The sequence below is a fragment of the Festucalex cinctus genome, chromosome 2 (assembly GCF_051991245.1).
Source record: "Festucalex cinctus isolate MCC-2025b chromosome 2, RoL_Fcin_1.0, whole genome shotgun sequence".
Taxonomy (NCBI): Eukaryota; Metazoa; Chordata; class Actinopteri; order Syngnathiformes; family Syngnathidae; genus Festucalex; species Festucalex cinctus.
The window spans coordinates 8,036,836-8,055,919 of NC_135412.1; the positions used below are offsets into that span (position 1 = coordinate 8,036,836).

General features: G+C 39.3%; 1 protein-coding gene across 13 annotated transcripts in view; it reads left to right on the forward strand.

Moving 5' to 3' along the window:
• The window catches only part of anks1aa (ankyrin repeat and sterile alpha motif domain containing 1Aa), a 62,426-nt gene that overhangs the window by 12,075 nt on the left and 31,267 nt on the right, over positions 1-19,084 (forward strand). For 10 of the 13 annotated variants that reach the window (XM_077512606.1, XM_077512605.1, XM_077512604.1 and 7 more), the window contains exons 2-6: positions 2,832-2,912; positions 3,079-3,235; positions 5,301-5,363; positions 16,931-17,227; positions 18,865-18,940. In XM_077512606.1, the coding sequence (XP_077368732.1) occupies positions 2,832-2,912; positions 3,079-3,235; positions 5,301-5,363; positions 16,931-17,227; positions 18,865-18,940 (674 nt within the window). The remainder of the gene's footprint in view (positions 1-2,831; positions 2,913-3,078; positions 3,236-5,300; positions 5,364-16,930; positions 17,228-18,864; positions 18,941-19,084) is intronic. The other 3 variants (XM_077512612.1, XM_077512616.1, XM_077512617.1) reach the window with 1 other exon arrangement.

Here is a 19,084-nt window from a genome sequence, read left to right on the forward strand (position 1 = left end):
AATGTGCGGTGTCAAGTTCGTTCTTCTGTGGGCCACAGATCCACAGCTTTGACTGTATAATTACAGCCTACTAAGAACTACTGTGGTGGATATACTTAGGGGTTAAGACAGCTATTACTGCAGCAAAAAAAAAAAAAAAGGATATAAGTGTGTTAAGCAAAGTTACGTTCATGACAGCGAGTCACTGATGATTTCGTGGACTAGTGGTACATTCGACCTGACTTTGGTGCAGGCAGCGTGGGTTACTGTTACTACACAGTGACGGTGTGAAATTTGAATGTGAATTTGGTTGTTTGTCTCTAGATGTTCCCTATAACTAATAGGGATGTCACGATAAGGGCAATATTGTGATATTAAAACTGCCACAATATCGTCGTCATCATGTTCACAATATTTATAAGGAACACATTTGTTAAAAAAAAGTCAGGTTGATTTCCATTTGTGCAGTTCTAGCACCCTCTAGTGGCTAGTTTATTAGTGCAATTTAATTTTCATTCAGGATGTTTTGGCCTTCTATGTTTAAAATCTATGCTAATTGTCAGATAAAAGGGATCCTAATTTGCTTGTGAAGCGATCAGTGTGTGCTTGCATAAGCAAGTAAGTGCCTCAATATTGTTATTAGAGATTGTAAGGTGGTTTATATGCATTGCTGTTATGTACAAAAGCACAATATTGTTGTTGTTGTTTTTAGTATGAGCTCTCTTTTTTCTTTTTTTTTACAATTTTGTGATCTTTTTTAAATATCGCCAACGCCCCCACAATATCGTGATAATTATCGTATTGTGACCTTCATATTGTGATATCATATCGTGATGTTTGGATATCATTACAGCACTAATAACTAAACTAACTGTTGACCAGTTCAGGATGTATTCCGCCTTTCGCCTGATGTTAGCTGGGATAGGATCCAAAACCCTGTGATGGATGGATGGATGGATGGATGGATGGATGGATGGATGGATGGCAGTTCATGAGCAGTTATGTATGTTTCTGTATGTTTACACAGTTAGCAAAAGTAATAACTTGTGTCTTTTTACAGTTGAATCAGTGTTTTGGTAGTTTTTCATCACGTCTCAAAACAGCAATATAGTAGAAAGTAAATAATATAAGATGCTTAGATTTCATGTATCTTTGTCTCTATAGCAAAGGATGAGTCTCAGATATTTGGTTCACTAGTGCTGGGATTTTCTAGTCACATGATTTATTTAGCTGTGTTCTTTTTTTTTTTTTTTTTTTTTTTTTTTTTTTTTTTTTTTTTTTTTTTTTTTTTTTTTTTTTTGAAGAAAAATTTATTTAGCTGTGTTCTAAGGTCTTTCAGAGTAATTTGCATCCCCGCTCGGACCCTTCATCACACCAGACATCTTTGGCTTCTTAAGTCTCTCTTTCTTGGCTTTCATTCGCCCAGTCAATCATCTCCCTTTTGTAAAGAGAGTAGTGCACCATGCAAGTTGAAAAAAACCCCAAAGAATGTTAGTTGACAGCCGAGTGCAGCTCCAGTGGTGGAAGAGATCGACATTTGAGTTGTGCAAACTTTTAACCCTTTGGTAATTTATTACTCATGTTTTTTTGTGCATGCTCATGCTAAATAAGAAAAGCCCTTTGTGCTTGGACATAGCTGGGGCTAACAAGGTTACTGTAAACTAGATGTGTTGAGCTAATTTTAGTTCCTGGAACCTGGTGATTTTCTTTCCTGGTCGGAGGCTGTGCGTATTTGTTCTCTTGCTAGAGAGGGAGGCTGCACCCTCCTCTGAGCATGGGCGTTTGCCGTTTAGGTTAAGCATCAATGACCGTTTTGTGGATCGATACACTCCAAGCACAAATTTTTAGTGTGTGTATTGTTAAATGTTTTGTCAATTATCTGTAGTTCCCGTAAAGCAATGCTTCTCAATTATTTTCTGTCATGCCCCCCCCCAGTAAGAAGAAAACATCTCACCCCCCCCCCCCCCACGCGACTATAAATAGTATCATTTGTCTATAAAATTGTTATAAGCACACCTCTGCATAACACTGTTTCCATATTAACGTATAGGAGAATTAAAAAAAAGAAATATGGACCAACTTATAACAAAGAATAGCTTTATTAACTGTAACAGAAAATATTTAAAGTGCTTCTGAAATCCAAAAATCCTTAATTAATTAAATCCTTAATTAAACTATAAAATTTTTTTGACTGACCATGTCAAACCATATGATGCGGAAAAACAAAATTAATGAAGTTATAAGGATGTTAATCACTGTCATATGTATTTGTGTTACCAGTAATTGAATTTGTGTCGTATTTAACATGTTTATGTTGGTCCATGATTAAAAAAACAAACAAACAAAAAAAAAAAAAAAAAAAAAAAAAAAAAACATAACTTTAAGTTGTGTGAAAAATAACGACTTCCAGGGCGATTCTGTGTACAAGTTACAGTATTCATCTGAGGACTGGTTGTGAAATTACAAATTTATATATTTTGATTGTGACTTGCTGGTTAATTGGTCCGACATTACATTATTATTATTTTTTATTTTTTTTACTTTACAAAGTCGTCTCGCGGGCCAGACTTTACAAAGTCATCGGATCCGGCCCACAGGCCGTATGTTTAATACCCCTGGTCTAGAGTTGAATAGCCTTAAAGAAGGTCTTGTCCAAATGTAGATACCTAAAACAAGGCTCAGGTCACTTTTCATCCAGATATCATTTAATATCATATCAATGTGATGTTTGTTTGATTTTAATAAGATACCATGGCTCTCCAATTCTAATTATAATTGTGACTTCACAGAATGACAAACTGATTATTTAGTGTTTTAGTTGTGTAATGATTATTACTCTCTCTTTTGACCAGCATCTGGAGAGGCCCCAATGTGAATTGTGTGGACAGCACTGGATACAGCCCGCTCCATCACGCCGCCTTAAATGGACACAGGTAGTAGTTAACGCCACATCTATTTTGCCTCTATGTTTCTCGAGGCCTCACCGCAAACCGGTCCCGGTGGAACTATAAAGCTATTGATTACCTGTTTGCAAAGTCTGTGTGTATTTATTATTGCTCTTTAAAATCTGACCGGCCCCATCCCTTCTTTAACTGTCAGTGAAGTGGTGGAACTGCTCCTACGAAACGAGGCCTTGACCAACATAGCCGACAACAAGGGCTGCTACCCTTTGCACCTGGCAGCATGGAAGGGAGACGAGCACATTGTCAGGTTGCTCATCCACCAAGGACCCTCCCACCCCAAACTCAACGAACAGGTTTGGCCCTGGACTTACATTGTATTGCTGTGTGTAGGAGCTGTTATTGGAAGAGATCAGCTATTCTCCGCAGAGTGAAATGTCTCACCAACAACCATATTCTTAGGAAAGAACAGGGGTGTCGGACTCATTGTAGTTCAGGGGTGACATACAGCCTAATTTGATGTCAAGTGCGAGTAACAATTACTCAGTGTTTGCCTTTTTTGTTAAGAAAAGTATTTATATTCAATACTGTCATCATCATCATTATCAAAACCCTAAATTAACAGATCTAAAAATAAATTAATATATTTTATGGCATTGAATGAATAGCATTCCACCAAACCAAGTATCTTTGTTGTGAAGATGTTTAGTTTAGTTTAATTTAATTTAATGAAATTGTTTAACTTACCACAGCGGGTTCCTTTTTGACAGAGCTGTAAGCAGAGCTGGCGGTACGATATGAACCCAACTGTGTTCAGTCACAGCGGGTGCTAAAACCAACCTGTGTGCAACCGCATCATCGTTTGTCTTGTAGCGGCAGATCACATTGAAGGGATGACAAGGAAGTGGTCGATCAGCAATGTCTTTAATGCGCTTAGGATAGGTCACCATACCCATGCCAAAATGAAAACAACAAACCTAGCTTTCTGCTCACTTCCATACTCAGACGGCACCTGCCAGCTTGGGTTACGCGTTCAATCACCAATCAGGAGTCAGTTCACAGCCACATAGTCAGAAAATATAGAACTCTAAACAACACATAACTACGAGATCGCAACAGGATTTTTTTTTCTTTCACTTTCAAATTCGTCCTGCGTGTTGGATTGAACCTTCTTGCCCGCTGGCATTGGCCCACAAGCCATTTGTTTGGAAACCTTGGGTCACCCTGGTTTACCCTCCGGCACGCTTTTCAACAAACCTTAAGTCGTCGTAGCGGTTATTTTTAGGGATAGATTTGACTTGTTGACAAATATCGGCATCGGCCGTTTTACGAATTTGAAGGGCAATAAAGCTGGAATCAAGTTATGTCATTAAATAATTAAAAAAAAATTTTTTTTTAGAAATTATGTTGAAATTTTGGAAAACTTTATGTACAGTAGAAAACTTAAGAAAACACATTTATTTATTTATTTATTTATTTATTTATTCATTCACTGCAAACACTAGGAAGTCCCAACACTTTTTTAATGTATTAAAAATAATAATTACAAATAATTTTTAGAAATTATGTTGACATTTTGGAAAACTTTATTTACAGTTGAAAACTTATTTAAAATTATTTATTTATTTATTCACTGCACACACTAGGTCCCAACACTTTTTATTTATTTGCTTGCTTAGTTTTGAATTTAGCTTAACACATGCTGATGACCCTGGAAGTTCCCTACATTTTCTGCAATTTCTGTTAAAATTTTTAATTAAACAAAACTTTCTATTGTTTATATGTTTTAAAATTAAAAAGTTTAATTTTATTGTTTTTACACAATTATTTTCTCTTTTACTGCAAATGATATCGGCTTGAAATATCGGTTATCGGCCTCCTTGACGACGAATAATCGGTATCGGCATCGGCCCTGAAAAAAAAACGTATCGGTCTATCACTAGTTATTTCAATGGTTACATCAGCATTGCATGTGTGATGCACTATATGGATGTTCCTAAGAATGTGACTTGTGTCTGCCAGCCTCATGACTCACACTTGTTACTGTCACACAATGTTACTGATACTGTGCTACTTGGAAGTGCTTTGATGTCCGTCTGCGTGACAAGTGCTTGTTTGCGCTAACATCGTTAACAATTTGTGAGAAGCCAGTCACTGTAGACAGGCCTGTTGTGGACATGCGGAAATGACCCACTCTGAGCTTTATACTGTAGTTGTGACGTCAGATATTCTTAGAGGGGAAGAAAACAGACCATTAATATAATTCTCAGCGTGGGCCATTTCTCCTAAACTCAACATGACATTTTATTGGTCATTAACACATCCCTGTTCTGTATTCATATTAAGTTGTGATAATCATTCATGTTTTAATTTCTTGTCCGAACCAAAACCATCAGCTTATCTTCTTTTCCTCCCTCCCAGAGCTCTGTAGACCATAAAGAGTTCAAACGCTGTGGGCCCTTTGACCCTTATATTAATGCCAAGGTGTGTACACTGCACTGCTACAATATTTCCTTTGAGTGCTTCTCTGCTTTGCGTCTGTCGACTTGCTGTTGCTGCTGCTTGCGAGGGCCACTCTGCCACAGAACCACCGGGATGCTTTTATCTAGCTCTCCTAGTGAGTGGATCACTTGGTTTTTACTCATCCATGCTAGCATTGCCAAATTTTATTGAGCTGCTTGTGCATTATGATGACAATCCTTGCATGTGAGAGAAGCTGGCAGCCTTTTCACTGGAGCAATATGTGTAACTTTTTGGGAGGAGACATGGAAAGAGTCAACAAAGTACTGTGCTGTGTTAACAAAATGTATTTGACACACTTTTTTCCTGGGTAATTTCCGATATTTAAATAAGATCACAATATTGTTAAAAAAAAAAGAAAGAAAGAAAAAAAAAAAGAGCTCATACTAAAAAAGCACAATATTGTGCTTTTGTCCATAACAACAATGCATATATACCAACCACCTACAATCTCTAATAACAATATTGAGGCGTGATCGTGTCACAAGCAAATTAGGTTCCCCTTCATCTGACAATTAGCGTAGATTTTAAACAGAGAAGGCCAAAACATCCCTAATGAAAATTAAATTGCATTAATAAACTGGCCATTAGAGGGTGCCAGAACTGCACAAATGGAAATCAACTTGACTTTTTTAACAGATATGGTCCTTTTAAATATTGTGAACATGACGACGATGACGACGATATTGTGGCAGTTTTAATATCACGATATCACGATATTGCACTTATCGTGACATCCCTACTAGAATATAAGCGACACCCCCAAGAGAGGGCACAAAATCCAATATAATTGATGCTGGTTTTTCATTCATTGTCTTTGTAGCTGCTGTCTGTTGAATAGCCAGTCTCTTACTAAATAATTACGGTAAATTCAAATTCAAATGGTAAGATGTCAATGAAGGCATGCATAAACTCTAAAGGCAACAATTTGTGAACTGCACTCAACAGTAGTAGCTTTAGCACTCATGGTAATGCTGTGTTTTGGCTGGCCACCAATTCGCACACATCTAAATTGATTATAGTGATTACTTGAGGGTTATATGTACATGCCAGCAGACAAGTGGGGCTGATCATCGCTTCAAAATTCAGAGCCATTGCACACTCATATTTTATTATAGCAAATTTATGAACACATAAATGAAAGTGCCAGTAACAAAGCACACAGCCACTGTGTTTCTTATGTATATATAAAACATTGTAAATATTAGGGGTGTTAAAAAAAATCGATTCGGCGATATATCGCGATACTACATCGCGCGATTCTCGAATCGATTCAATAATCGGCAAAATCGATTTTTTTTATTATTTTTTTATTTTTTTTTATTTTTTAGGATTCACACCTTAAGCATGGAAGAATGTTATATGAACGGAACATTAAGCCTTAATATTTTATTTCAATGCTGTTCAAACATGAAACAGATTACAACCTCTATGAGACTGAAATTTCAGATAAATAAATAATACATTTTCATATAAATCTTACACTACAAGCTTACTGATTAGTATTTTCTAAATTTGAATGAAAAAAAATCGCAACAATCGACTTATAAATTCGTATCGGGATTAATCGAATCGAATCGTGACCTGTGAATCGTGATACGAATCGAATCGTCAGGTACTAGGCAATTCACACCCCTAGTAAATATCATCATCATTTAAAGAGGGACACCTGTTACCTGCATCGTTTGAATTCAGCTGCTGACTCTCAGTACGTCCGTTACCCCGCTTTCCTTTAAAGCAGTGTAAACATGTCAGCCCCTCCATAATTGTATTTGGAGCAGGCATAGCTGGAAGCCCACCAAGGCCTGTACATAAAGCCGCACACTATTTTTGAACATGGTCAACTAATCCTCTTAGTGTTTGGCTGGGGAAGGATGACTTTCCTCTATAGCACCGTGCTGACTTATATTGCAGTTTCCCTTCTTCCTTTTCAATTTGATCTGTTTGAGTTGCGGTTATGCAGGCTGTCTAAGTAAGCACATCATGGCAGTTTGATGAGGGTACTACCTACTTTTGTGGCTGAATAATTGATTCATTGTTATGAATAAATAAAACTGATGGCATCATGTGACCCAGTAGAGGGGGAATCCGGCTTCCAGAGAGCCGTTCCAAGAGGAGGTGGAGGAGGAGGAGGAGTGCTCAGTGTCGCCATCTCTTTGCATCAGCGTCACACGGCGATTTCCATGACAAACTCGTCTGTGCGGAGTGTGGAAAATGGGTGGATTGGCCCCACCTCCCACTTGGTACTCACAAGGTTGCTTCGGAGAGGATGAGGCAGGCGGTTGTCATGGTAACATTGTCACTGGCCATACAGTGGAGGCAAATGACCCAGTAGAGCGAGCGAGCCAGGTGTGGGCTGGAACTCTTTCAAGGGAGCCTAAGATGGTTCTGTTAATCTCAGCCATTAGAAAACCTTCACATCTGGTGTGAAACCAGTTGTCTGTCATCTTGGATTGGGAGGACCAAATGCCGGAATATTGGAGTTGCACTACCCCATCGATTACCTTCCAAAGCGCAGTATATGTAAGGCTGGGTGATTTTTATCATCAAGAATCGTGATATTACGGTGAGTAGCTGTCAGCATATTTACCCGATCAGATGTGGCGGAAATGGGCGTGACAGCAGCCAATCAGAGTCCAGCTTTTCCTTCTCCACTTTGGTTTGCATCTTGAAGAAGTTAACAGAGAGTTAACTTTCTAACAGTAAGAAGTAAACAATGACCGAACATGCAGCTTGATGGGCAGCAATGACTGTTATGGTTGTTATCTTCCAACGATGAAGCCATTTTTACAAGAGAAGTTCCTCACCATTGATTGTCTGGTGGTATTCATTTACTTATTCAGATCAGATATCATTTGACCAACGTACCACCCAAGTGATGATCTCGATGGATACATCACAAAATTGTACCATGAAGAACAAAAATGGACCTTTGCCGGAACCTTGAAGATCAGGAAATGTAAAAACAAACAAACAAACAAACAAACAAACAAAATCATGGAAAGATTAGACAGAAAACACTAGTTGGATATTGTTGTTGTTGCACATTCATTTGAAAGATAAGACATACAAGAATACATTAAACCAAAAGCATTTAAAGATCTCATGTTATGCCACTTTTCCATATATTAAAATAGAACTATTTATTATGTAGAAAAGTGGCATAACGTTTTACTGTAACAAAAAGTAGCATAACGTTACTACAGAGACTATGTTATAGCGTTAGTTTGTGATTGTTTAGGCAGTGGTTATTTTGCCGTAACCGGCAACTCTCCCCTCAAGCATTATTCTGCTGTGAATCTCTCTGATTTGCCGTGAATAGTTGTAGACATTTATCATCAAGCAAGAATATGCTATTAATAACACACATGCACATTTAGGCCACGGCGCGGTCGCAACGTATAAGCATTCTCGTCGAGACCATTTAGTGGCCGGTTACCATCGCAAAGTCACGTCAACTAGATGGCAAGTTGCCAGATATGACAAAATAACCACCGCGGATTGTATCTTGGCAAAACAATAAACAACCACTTCAGTGTTATCCAACCACCGTCTGCTTTATCATATCTGAACACTTGTAACTAGGGGTGTTAAAAAAAATCGATTCGGCGATATATCGCGATACTACATCGCGCGATTCTCGAATCGATTCAAAAAAAAAATCGTTTTTAAAAAAAAAAATTTTATTTTTTATTTTAAGAGCTCAGAATTGTTCATTCGGTAGTCTTACCGATTCAACGTCTTATCATCATTGCCTTTTTTTTTTTTTTTTTTTTTTTTTGTGTGTGTGTGAATCGATTTTTAAACTTCCATTTTTAATGGAAAAATATTCAACAAAACGTCTGACTTCGGGTTAGGATTCACACCTTGAGCATGGAAGAATGTTATATGAACGGAACATTAAGCCTTAATATTTTATTTTAATGCTGTTCAAACATGAAACAGATTACAACCTCCATAAGACTGAAATTTCAGATAAATAAATAATAAATTTTCATATAAATCTGACACTCTACAAGCTTTCTGATTAGTATTTTCTAAATTTGAATGAAAAAAACCCGCAACAATCGACTTATAAATTCGTATCGGGATTAATCGGTATCGAATCGAATCGTGACCTGTGAATCGTGATACGAATCGAATCGTCAGGTACTAGGCAATTCACACCCCTACTTGTAACCAAACAACCTCCACACGACTTTAGGCAGTAAAAATGCACCGGTAATGTGGTAGAAGGTATAATATGGCATATCTCTAATTGAAAGGATAGGAAGGAAGGCTAAATCCAAATAAAATGTTCAACTTATATCTTTTACGTTTGTAGTCGTGTCGCACATCACGTCACACAGATCCATTATATTTAAACGAGTTGCAAATCCAGCTCTGAACAGGCTTTCATTAACATAACAGTCTTTCGAGAAATGCTGTCGGTATACGTCCTTCAAAAATAAAATTAATCCACTGTCTTCTCAAAGACTCGGACGACGGAAGTAGAAAAGGACTGGGATGCTCATTTGTGCACTGTGCAGCCAGAAACACAGCAACCCTTTCTTCCCAATCGTTGTTTCCCCATTGTTCTCCACGGAGCGTATGCGAGCAGGAAAAAAAAAAAGGAGCGGCCAGCTTCTCGAATTTCTTTGGGTGTGACAAACCTTGACCAGAGGCGATGTCGCTAACCCGAGGGGGCGGGGTCGAGTGCACTTCCGTGTCTTGTTGACGTAACCAAGTCACGGAAGTTTAATTTGCCCGTTTGAAGCACACATTTTAAAAAGAAGGAGAAAGCTGAAGAAGTTGCCGACGGACTTTTTTTCCATACGTGATTGGATTGTAGACATGCAGGGGATGCGTATTATTGAGAGAAAAACCCACTAAAGTGCATTTTCATACTATGGGACCTTTAACAATAATAAGTGCATGAAATATTGACAAAATTGTTGTACTCCCTTTATGTTTTCATCGTTCTTTTGATATCATATAAAACCGTCAACAAATCATTTAGTCATATTAATTATTGTCATTACTTTATAATTGATCATTGAATTGTTGAGAACTTGATTTATTAAGCCTGAATACAATGCAAAATTGAGTGCACAATTTGACTGCATCCTGCAGAGGGGCAGAGTTTTAGCGTAACTAGTTTGCTGTTTAAAAATGAAATGGCGTGGCAGCTGTTGAGCTATATCCTCGCAGAGTTCCGTTATGTCACAACTCCTCCGTGCTGCATTAATCGGCACAATACAATGTTGTCATCGAAACGGGCTCAAGAATATTGTGCTAAAAATATTCCCATTCCGGAAAAAAAAATATTCAGTAACAATCCCATGCATTGTTTGTTAATTACCATTGACATTTTTTAATATTAAGTGCAATGCAAATACATACAGTAGTCAATCATAGTTTCAGTAAAATGTTATGGCCATTGGTCTGCTCAGGCTCATGCCACAGTACCTCTCATGCAGGCTTCATATCTCTATATAGGTCACTTGTCTAATTAAATATATGTTTAGATGAATTCCTCCGACCATGCGTGCATATCTGAGCATATCACATTTGAAATGTAATACAGGCTCTTCTAGTGTTGCACCAAGCACTGGTACAAATTTGCAGCTGGCAAAAATAACTGTACCTTCATTTTTAAACACTAGTATAAGTGGGGGAAATGCAGTGAAGCGGGTTTAGCTCTATAAAAAGGGGCATAGCGCATGAATGCAGCGTCACAGATTGACGCGGCTGAAAAATCTTGCACCCTTCACGAAGAAACAAAACACACGCAGTGTTGCCCGGATTTCTCACGCTTGCGTGTCCGACAGGCAGGGCATGCCGAACAGACGCACGGCGAAGGTCTGTCTGCAACTCGTGTTCTAAAACTAGCGGCTACGCGCTGAAACATCTGGGCCAGGCGTGTGGAATTGTGTCACAAATTCATAGAGCTGCAGGTTAATTTGTGACAGATGTATTCAAACACTTTGATTCATGACAAATGTGTGTGAATTATTTTGTGATAAGTGTTATTTATTTCTGATTGTTTCCGTTCGATGACTTGAATTAGGGTTGAGGTAGCAATTACGATGTTATTTTTTAATTTTTTGTAATCATGATAGCTTTGCTAAAACAATATGGCTTATGGTGGCCCAAGACTTTTGTATAATACTGGTCTCGGAGACATAAAATGGTAAATAGTGTTTAACTCATTCGCTCCCAGGACATTTTCACTGTTTTACTGGATTTTGACTAATTTTGCAAGGCCCATAGAATTTTGTGTCCTATTGCTATAAAAACATGGAATCTACCAAAAGAAAGATTAGAGCCTCTTCTTTTATCAGTTAAAAAAAAAAGTATATTTCTATCTGTTTCCATTTTGCATCAGTTAGCATTAGAATATGGCTAAGTTTCATCATTATTCACAAATCTGCTTAAAATAGTGGGTGAAAAAAGCTTTTTGATCATCTTATACTTTGCTGCCATCTGCTGGCCGTTTTTTGTAATAACTACCATTGCTTCAAGCATTCTCTTCAGTTCAGAGGCTGCATCAAAGCCAAAACGTATAAATACACTTTGGGAGCATGGTAATATTTAAAATAGAACGTATTTATACGTTTTTGGGAGTAAATGAGTTAATAATGTTAAATGTTTGTTGTTCAGTTGTTCTGAAATTGCAGTGAAAATTTGACAGGCTTTTATGTCAGTTGTGTTTACAGGCTCCGCCCCTTGCGTTTTGAAAGAGAAGCTAATCTTTCATGCAAAAGGGAGTGAGAGTCCAGTGCACAAAATCACATCTTGTGGCATGAAATTAGTGAGATTCACCTCATCCCAGACAGTGCTGCAAGTCCTGTTTACTCTGGAATGTGTGACAGTGTCCAAAAAAAAAAAAAAAAAGCTATCATTATAGTTCCCGCTATCCCGCATCAGATCTGTTCAAAACTAGTTTCCCAGAGCCCATTTTTGTCTAACCTAAAAAACAAAATGGTATTGTTGTCTTTAAAACCTACTGTAAATCATTGTCCTATTCGTACAGGAGAAAGCATTATTTGATTTGTGAGCATGGCCAGATGAGACGCTGGCACACACTGCCTCTTGGTGCACAAGCAGCAACAGCTGCTCAAGCCCACGCCTGCTCTGCCGCCGCTGGGGGCCATGGTGACGTAACCTTGCTGTGCCGCCAGCCAGCTCGTCACGTGACAGAGGTCGCTCGTCAGACCGCGTTATCGTCTGTGGGGCCGCAGGTTGTGGGAACCACACAACGTCTTTGCTTTTCTCTGTCACCAAGACTCGAGCTCGCAGAATATGGAAAACACACAATAAGCTTGATGGCGTTCCTTGACAGAGATGATCAATAAGCAACAACAAATCTTGAGATCATCTTGTTTGACATATATTGATGGCTTAATCTGGATGAGCTTTTATGTTGTGCAGTGACTTGACAAAAAAAGCTTTCATATAAACATGCTGTGTCCAGGAAGTGCCACTTGAATTTCAAAGCTCTCTCTGTGCGGCTGCGAGGCATTATTGCCATTTGCCCATAACCTTTTGTTGATATGCGTTGTTGGAATGATCACGTAAATGGATACTTGACTCATTTCACCATTTTCAGCAGCAAGAAGTTCATATTTTGTCTGTAATTAATTTGAAAGCTTCATTATTTTTCATGCAAAGTTAATACCTTTCAAAACACATTTTTTTTTCACTTGCTGTAGACTAAAAATGATTATCAAGTGTGCTCAGGGCTCAGGTAGTGACCAATCACGGCTCAGTTTGCGAATACCTTTTTGCGAGTACCCTGAGCTCTGAGCACCTGTGATGTCATATTCCTTCAGTTGACAGCAAGTGACAACATGTGTTGTTAAGGGTATTAACTTTACATGAAAAATGTTCTCAAATTAATTATATGGTAACATTTTATTGCTGAAAATGGCTAAATCCCTTTAAGATAAACTGACCTTTGACTGACTCTTCTGTCATGATGTTTAAAGTTATGTTAATAGTAAAAGTTGATTAACTCATGTCCAGTACAATCTCTAGATTTTGTTGGTGTGAATATTTTGTCAGCCACCTTGCGTATTTTTTTTTTTTTACTGAATTGACTTTGGACATGATACAGCACTTGTTTTAAATGTGACAATTCAGATTTCTTTATAGAATATATATAGTAGCTGCCTCCTTTTTGTTGTTATTTTGAAATCACTTTTCTAATATAGTTGAAAACATTTGCAAGATACAATAGAACCTCAAAACACATACACTGGCTATTCCATGCTACAGGTTGACCGTGCTACAGGTTGACTAAATTTCAAAGCATATTTTCCCATAGAAAATAATATGAAAGGAATTGATTTGTTCCAGGCTCAAATTGTTGCCCTCATTTAATCTTCATTAACTGTAAAGAGAATGCTTCAGGAATATTTCAACATTCGTGGCTTGACTGTAATACCTGTATAAATTGAACTTGAACCACTATATCATAAAGCTAACCAACTTAAGTACAGCTATAATATTTTATACCCTTTTGATTTAAGGTAACTGTCATTTCCATGAAAGCCATTAGCTATTATGCCTTCAGTTACATGCTTTTAAGTTAAAATTGGTGTTTATGTTGGAATTTCAACTGTATAATGTACCGTAGTTTCCGCACTATAAGGCGCACCGCATTATAAGGCGCACCTTCAATGAATGACATATTTTAAAACTTTTTTTTTTTATATATATATAAGGCGCTACAGTAGAGGCTGGGTTTACGTTATGCATCCATTAGATGGTGCTGCGCTAAAGGGAAGGTCAACAAAACAGTCAGATAGGTCAGTCAAACTTTATGAATAGATTACAAACCAGCTTTCTGACAACTCCATTCACTCCCAAAATGAATAAACAGCTGTTTTATTATTTTCCCTGAGGTAAAGTATTAGTATTAGCTAGCGATCCAAGATGGCGGGATCTTCTGCTCATGCGCGTCACCGATCGTACAGGGTCTCCGATAGCGTGTTGACAGAAGAGACCTGTTGCGGCTCAATATTGATCCATATATAAGGCGCACTGGATTTTAAGGCGCATGGTCAGCTTTTGAAAACATTGAAGGCTTTTAGGTGCGCCTTATAGTCGTGAAAATACGGTACATTTAACTGGTAAAAACTGCTAAACAAATACATGGACGACAGGCGTTTGAGTTAAGATCGACATATCCATATATTGTGAAATATACACATCACAAAAATACCCACTACCATCATAACCACAAGCAGCATTCAAAGAGCACCTAAAGTCAACGTTAGTTGCGGATGATTTTTGTTGAGTTCCAGGAGTGTTGCATCCTGTCATCAAAGGATCATATCACCAAGTGTCATGTTCCACTGCTCATGTTGTCACGTGGGAGTAAATGTTTTATATTGGATGAATATGTGATGATGAAGCAATTTCTAGAACAACCCTGTGAGCTACTAATGCGGTCCATGGGGGGGTCCCAGGTACCCGCGGGCATTACATCTGTCTAGCTTAAAATGCAGAATCACTTGTTTTGTATGGATAATGTGCGTAAGAATCACCGAGATGACCACTGAGGCAGCGGACCTTCATACTTGAGGAAGTGAATCATGCTGATGTAATCACAGCATGTATGTTTGCATGCTGAAGTCATCTGCATTCTCTGAGTTTATCTCGCAAATAAGCAAATGCTTGACGGCGCATCACAGATGAAAGTGGGCACGCTCCTCTTAGGCGCGGTCCCTACCGCCTTTTCTCTGCTTACATGGCAATTTGTGTTGTCACAGGAAGGGGAAAGTGGATAACAATCCAGTCGTACATATTTGTATTTCAAGTGTGAACAGTGCTTTTGTGATGACAGGGATCACATCTAAGCTCCATCCCTGCTCAACTTCCAAGTGGTCACCTGCTTTGCAGGTATCTGTCCTCGTCTCAGGATCCCATCAGAGTAAAGGTGGAACATGTCAAACATTCTCCTGAGGCCACACAGCAGCACACAACCTGGCGCCATGTGTTGTCATGCGAGCGCGTGCGCTTGAGCGTGCACGCGTAAGTGGGGTAGCGTTAGGGGCTTATCTGTTGAAAGATTGCCCATACTGTACTCTGTGCTCTTATCTGACACACCCATCTCTACACTCTTAAATGTAAAAGCCTTCCGGGACACGTTTAGTTCACAATTTCTGGTTTCTATTGACTTTGCCATGGTGGGTACCACGTAGAATGTTCACTGTGAGGTTTCCGTGTACTTGACTTTCACAGTGCAGAGTGTCAATGCATCACGTCTCAGTTCGACTGTCTCTGTCTGTGTCGTCAGTCTTCCTAAAACTCAACTCTGCAAACTCCGCCCCCTACTGGCCATGATTACGAGAGTAACCTCATTTGGTCTTGATTTTGTTGCCGCATTGTGAGTCATCGTATCAAGAAAACAGCACTTTAGCGAGTTTACATCTATCTGCCTCATCATGTGGATTCATGGACTGAGCGCACCCATGAGGTCATTTTTGCACAAGCAGGACTAATTAGCGCAACATGAATAAAATGTTTGGTTTCATCGGAAAAAATCCAAGTTGTCAGCGACCTCGGGTTTACACCGGTTGCGGTTGCGGTGCGGCTGCGGTGCGGTGCGTCTTGACTGCGTGCTCCGGGCGGGTCAATTTTTTGGCCAATCCACACAGCTGCGGTCCGGCAGCTCCGTCGCCGACCACTTCCCGCCGTGTCTCGCGTGACCGCGCGGTCATGTGGCATTAAAAACAACGACAAACACACAGAAAGTCTGTGCTCAACAGAGAAGCAGAAAGAGAAGTGGACTTTTTTTATTTTGTGGCTTTCTACCTCCAATATAAACCTCTCCTCGTCCATGTTCGCTGGTGTCTAAACCGTGAATGAGCACCTCGCACGTTAACTCCAGGCCCGTCTACGCCCACATCACGTTTTGCTAGCATGCTTGCGAAATAGGAGCTGGCGAGTGTTTTATCTTGAAAGGTAACCGGAAATTTATATCGAAACTGCGTCGGTCTTCCTGTCCCGCTCGATGTGTTTTGTGCTAGCTTGCCATTTGCCCGAGGCCTACCGCTGCGGCGTCCGGCAAAAATAGAAAATAGGTCTATCCTTGCGGAAGGGCTGCGGCACGCCGCAGCTGAGACGCAGTCGACACGCAACGCACCCGCAAGCGGTGTAAACTGCACCATTCGAATGAATGGAATCTAATTGCTTGCGTCGCCGGAACGCACCGCAACCGCACCGCAACCGCACCGCAACCACAACCGGTGTAAACCCGGGGTAAGTCTTTGGTGCCTCCGTTTCTTTCATCTTTGCTTGTGGCAATCCCTTTCTGCCACACCTGTCATTATTATCCATGTTTACCCTTAATCATCATCCTCCATTCTCCGCCTTGTGCACTGGTGTTTTTTAATGGTGGTTGGGGCTTTTACAACATTTTTTGAGTCTAACCTTGTGTCAATAACAGTTCAGCCCATGTTCTATCTCTCTTTATCTAGTTTTATCAATGTTGTGTGTGTCCGTGTTGCTGCTTTTACACACATCCGTCTAATGTTCAACAGAACAACGACAACGAGACGCCGCTGCACTGTGCCGCCCAGTACGGACACTCGCAGGTGGTGCGGCTGCTGCTGGAAGAGCTGACGGACCCAACCATGAGGAACAACAAATTTGAGACTCCCCTCGATCTGGCTGCACTGTATGGCCGGCTAGAGGTGGTCAAGCTGCTACTCAGCGCACACCCCAACCTGCTCAGCTGCAACACTAAGAAGCACACGCCGCTGCACCTGGCCTCCCGTAACGGACACCTGTCCGTGGTGGAGGTGCTGCTTGATGCTGGCATGGACATTAATTATGAGGTGGGATTTTTTTTATATCATCAGATTTACCCCTTCATCTCTCGAAAGACCTCTTGTTCAAGTGTTTGCTTCCAATTCTGTGGGAACAGTGTGTTGCTGCCTATTGCATAAACCAGGGGTGTCCAAACTATGGCCCAAAAAAAAAAAGAGTACTGTTTAAACTTTTCTAGATATGCAAAGCTGCACGTAAATTTACAGCGAAAATACTTACTGAATTTGTGTTTAACACTGTGGAGATACAGTTTCAGACACAAAAATGGTTCCATCCACTTGCTGCTTAGTGTCAAGGTCCGATTTGTGAAAACATCATTTTTGCATTGTTCTTAAGTGTGGTTAGTTTACTACAGATTGTTCTTGTTGTGGTTCAGAATGTTGAGTTGCGATTCAGCTACTGCTCAAGTGGAGAGGCTGATCTATTATTGTGGCACACAGGGATCACCCCAAAACATAAAAAAAATAAAAAATAAAAATAAAATTCTTAACTATTTGCCTTATGAATTTTGGCAGTAGCAGTTTAAAAAAAAAAAAACATTTAATCAACAATGTATAATTACTTCATTTATTTTATTGTGTTTGATAAATAAAAAAATAAAAATAATAATAATAAAAATAAATAAATAAAATTGAAAGTGGCCCTTGAATCTTTCTATTTTTCTGTATGTGGCCCTCGGAAGACAAAGTTTGGACACCCCTGGCATCAAGACATACTTGGAGGAGTTTGGTGTGAAACAATTGACAATACATGCTTTTATTAATTGTTTTAGTATTGAATGTTATAAGAGACGTGATCAAGTATTCAAAAAAAGAACACAGGAGGTATGAGAAAATAGGACCCATTTATTCGAATCATTTGAGTTACATAAATTCAACCTCAAACCTATTGCCATGTCGCACAGCCCGACGGGGACCAACTCCTTATTCTCTCTCGCCTTCAGCTCTAATAATGTGTTTTTATCACAACCTTCTGTCTTGCCTCATATGCAAACCCAGGCTGTTCTTGCAGCATTTCCTGTGTCTCATGCTACTTCTCGCTAAACTTGGCAATGTGACATTCCTGAGCACTACAAAATGATGATAAAACATAGTGTATACTATTAATAACAACGATGATGAGAAAAGTTGAGCTGGATCGTTCATGCCCCCACAAGTGGGAGGGGCATCTGTAGCTCATTCTGTATCAAAGTCTCATCCATCTGTTTTGTCTTTTCTTCCTCCCTCCTTTTCTTCGAAATCAAGCCGTGTCTCAGTACTTGAGGCCGTGCTTCCTGCTGGTTGTAATTAGCATGATCCTGTGACCTGGAAAATGAACTGCTATTAGAGGGGTTTACTCGATGCAAAATAAACACATCATATAGGATGCTCATTTAATGTCCCTATATGAATGTATGGGTATAGAAAATGAAGGACCTGCACTCTACCACAGGTAATTAATAAATAAATACAGTAGTGCAATGCAATATTAAACTAGTGTACAGCAAACTGGAATACATCATTCTTTCACACTTTTTGCATACTCTTTCTTGCTATGAGTGAACTTTGGTGATTTGGTGATTATAAATAGCAATAGTAGCGGAACCAATAGTCAAAACTCAATAAGCAATCTAAAAATGTTTCTCTCATTCCTTCCACTTTTTCAGACGGAGAAAGGCAGTGCACTCCACGAAGCAGCCTTGTTTGGGAAGACAGATGTGGTACAGAAACTTCTCAGTGCAGGTCAGACGTAAGGTCTAATGCAGGGGTGTCCATACTTTTTCATTTGAGGGCCACATGCGGAAAATCCGAAGGACGCAAGGGCCACATAATGTTATGAATTTAGTAAGTTTTAATTAGTTTTCAGGGTGCTTCTGTTAGTTTTTT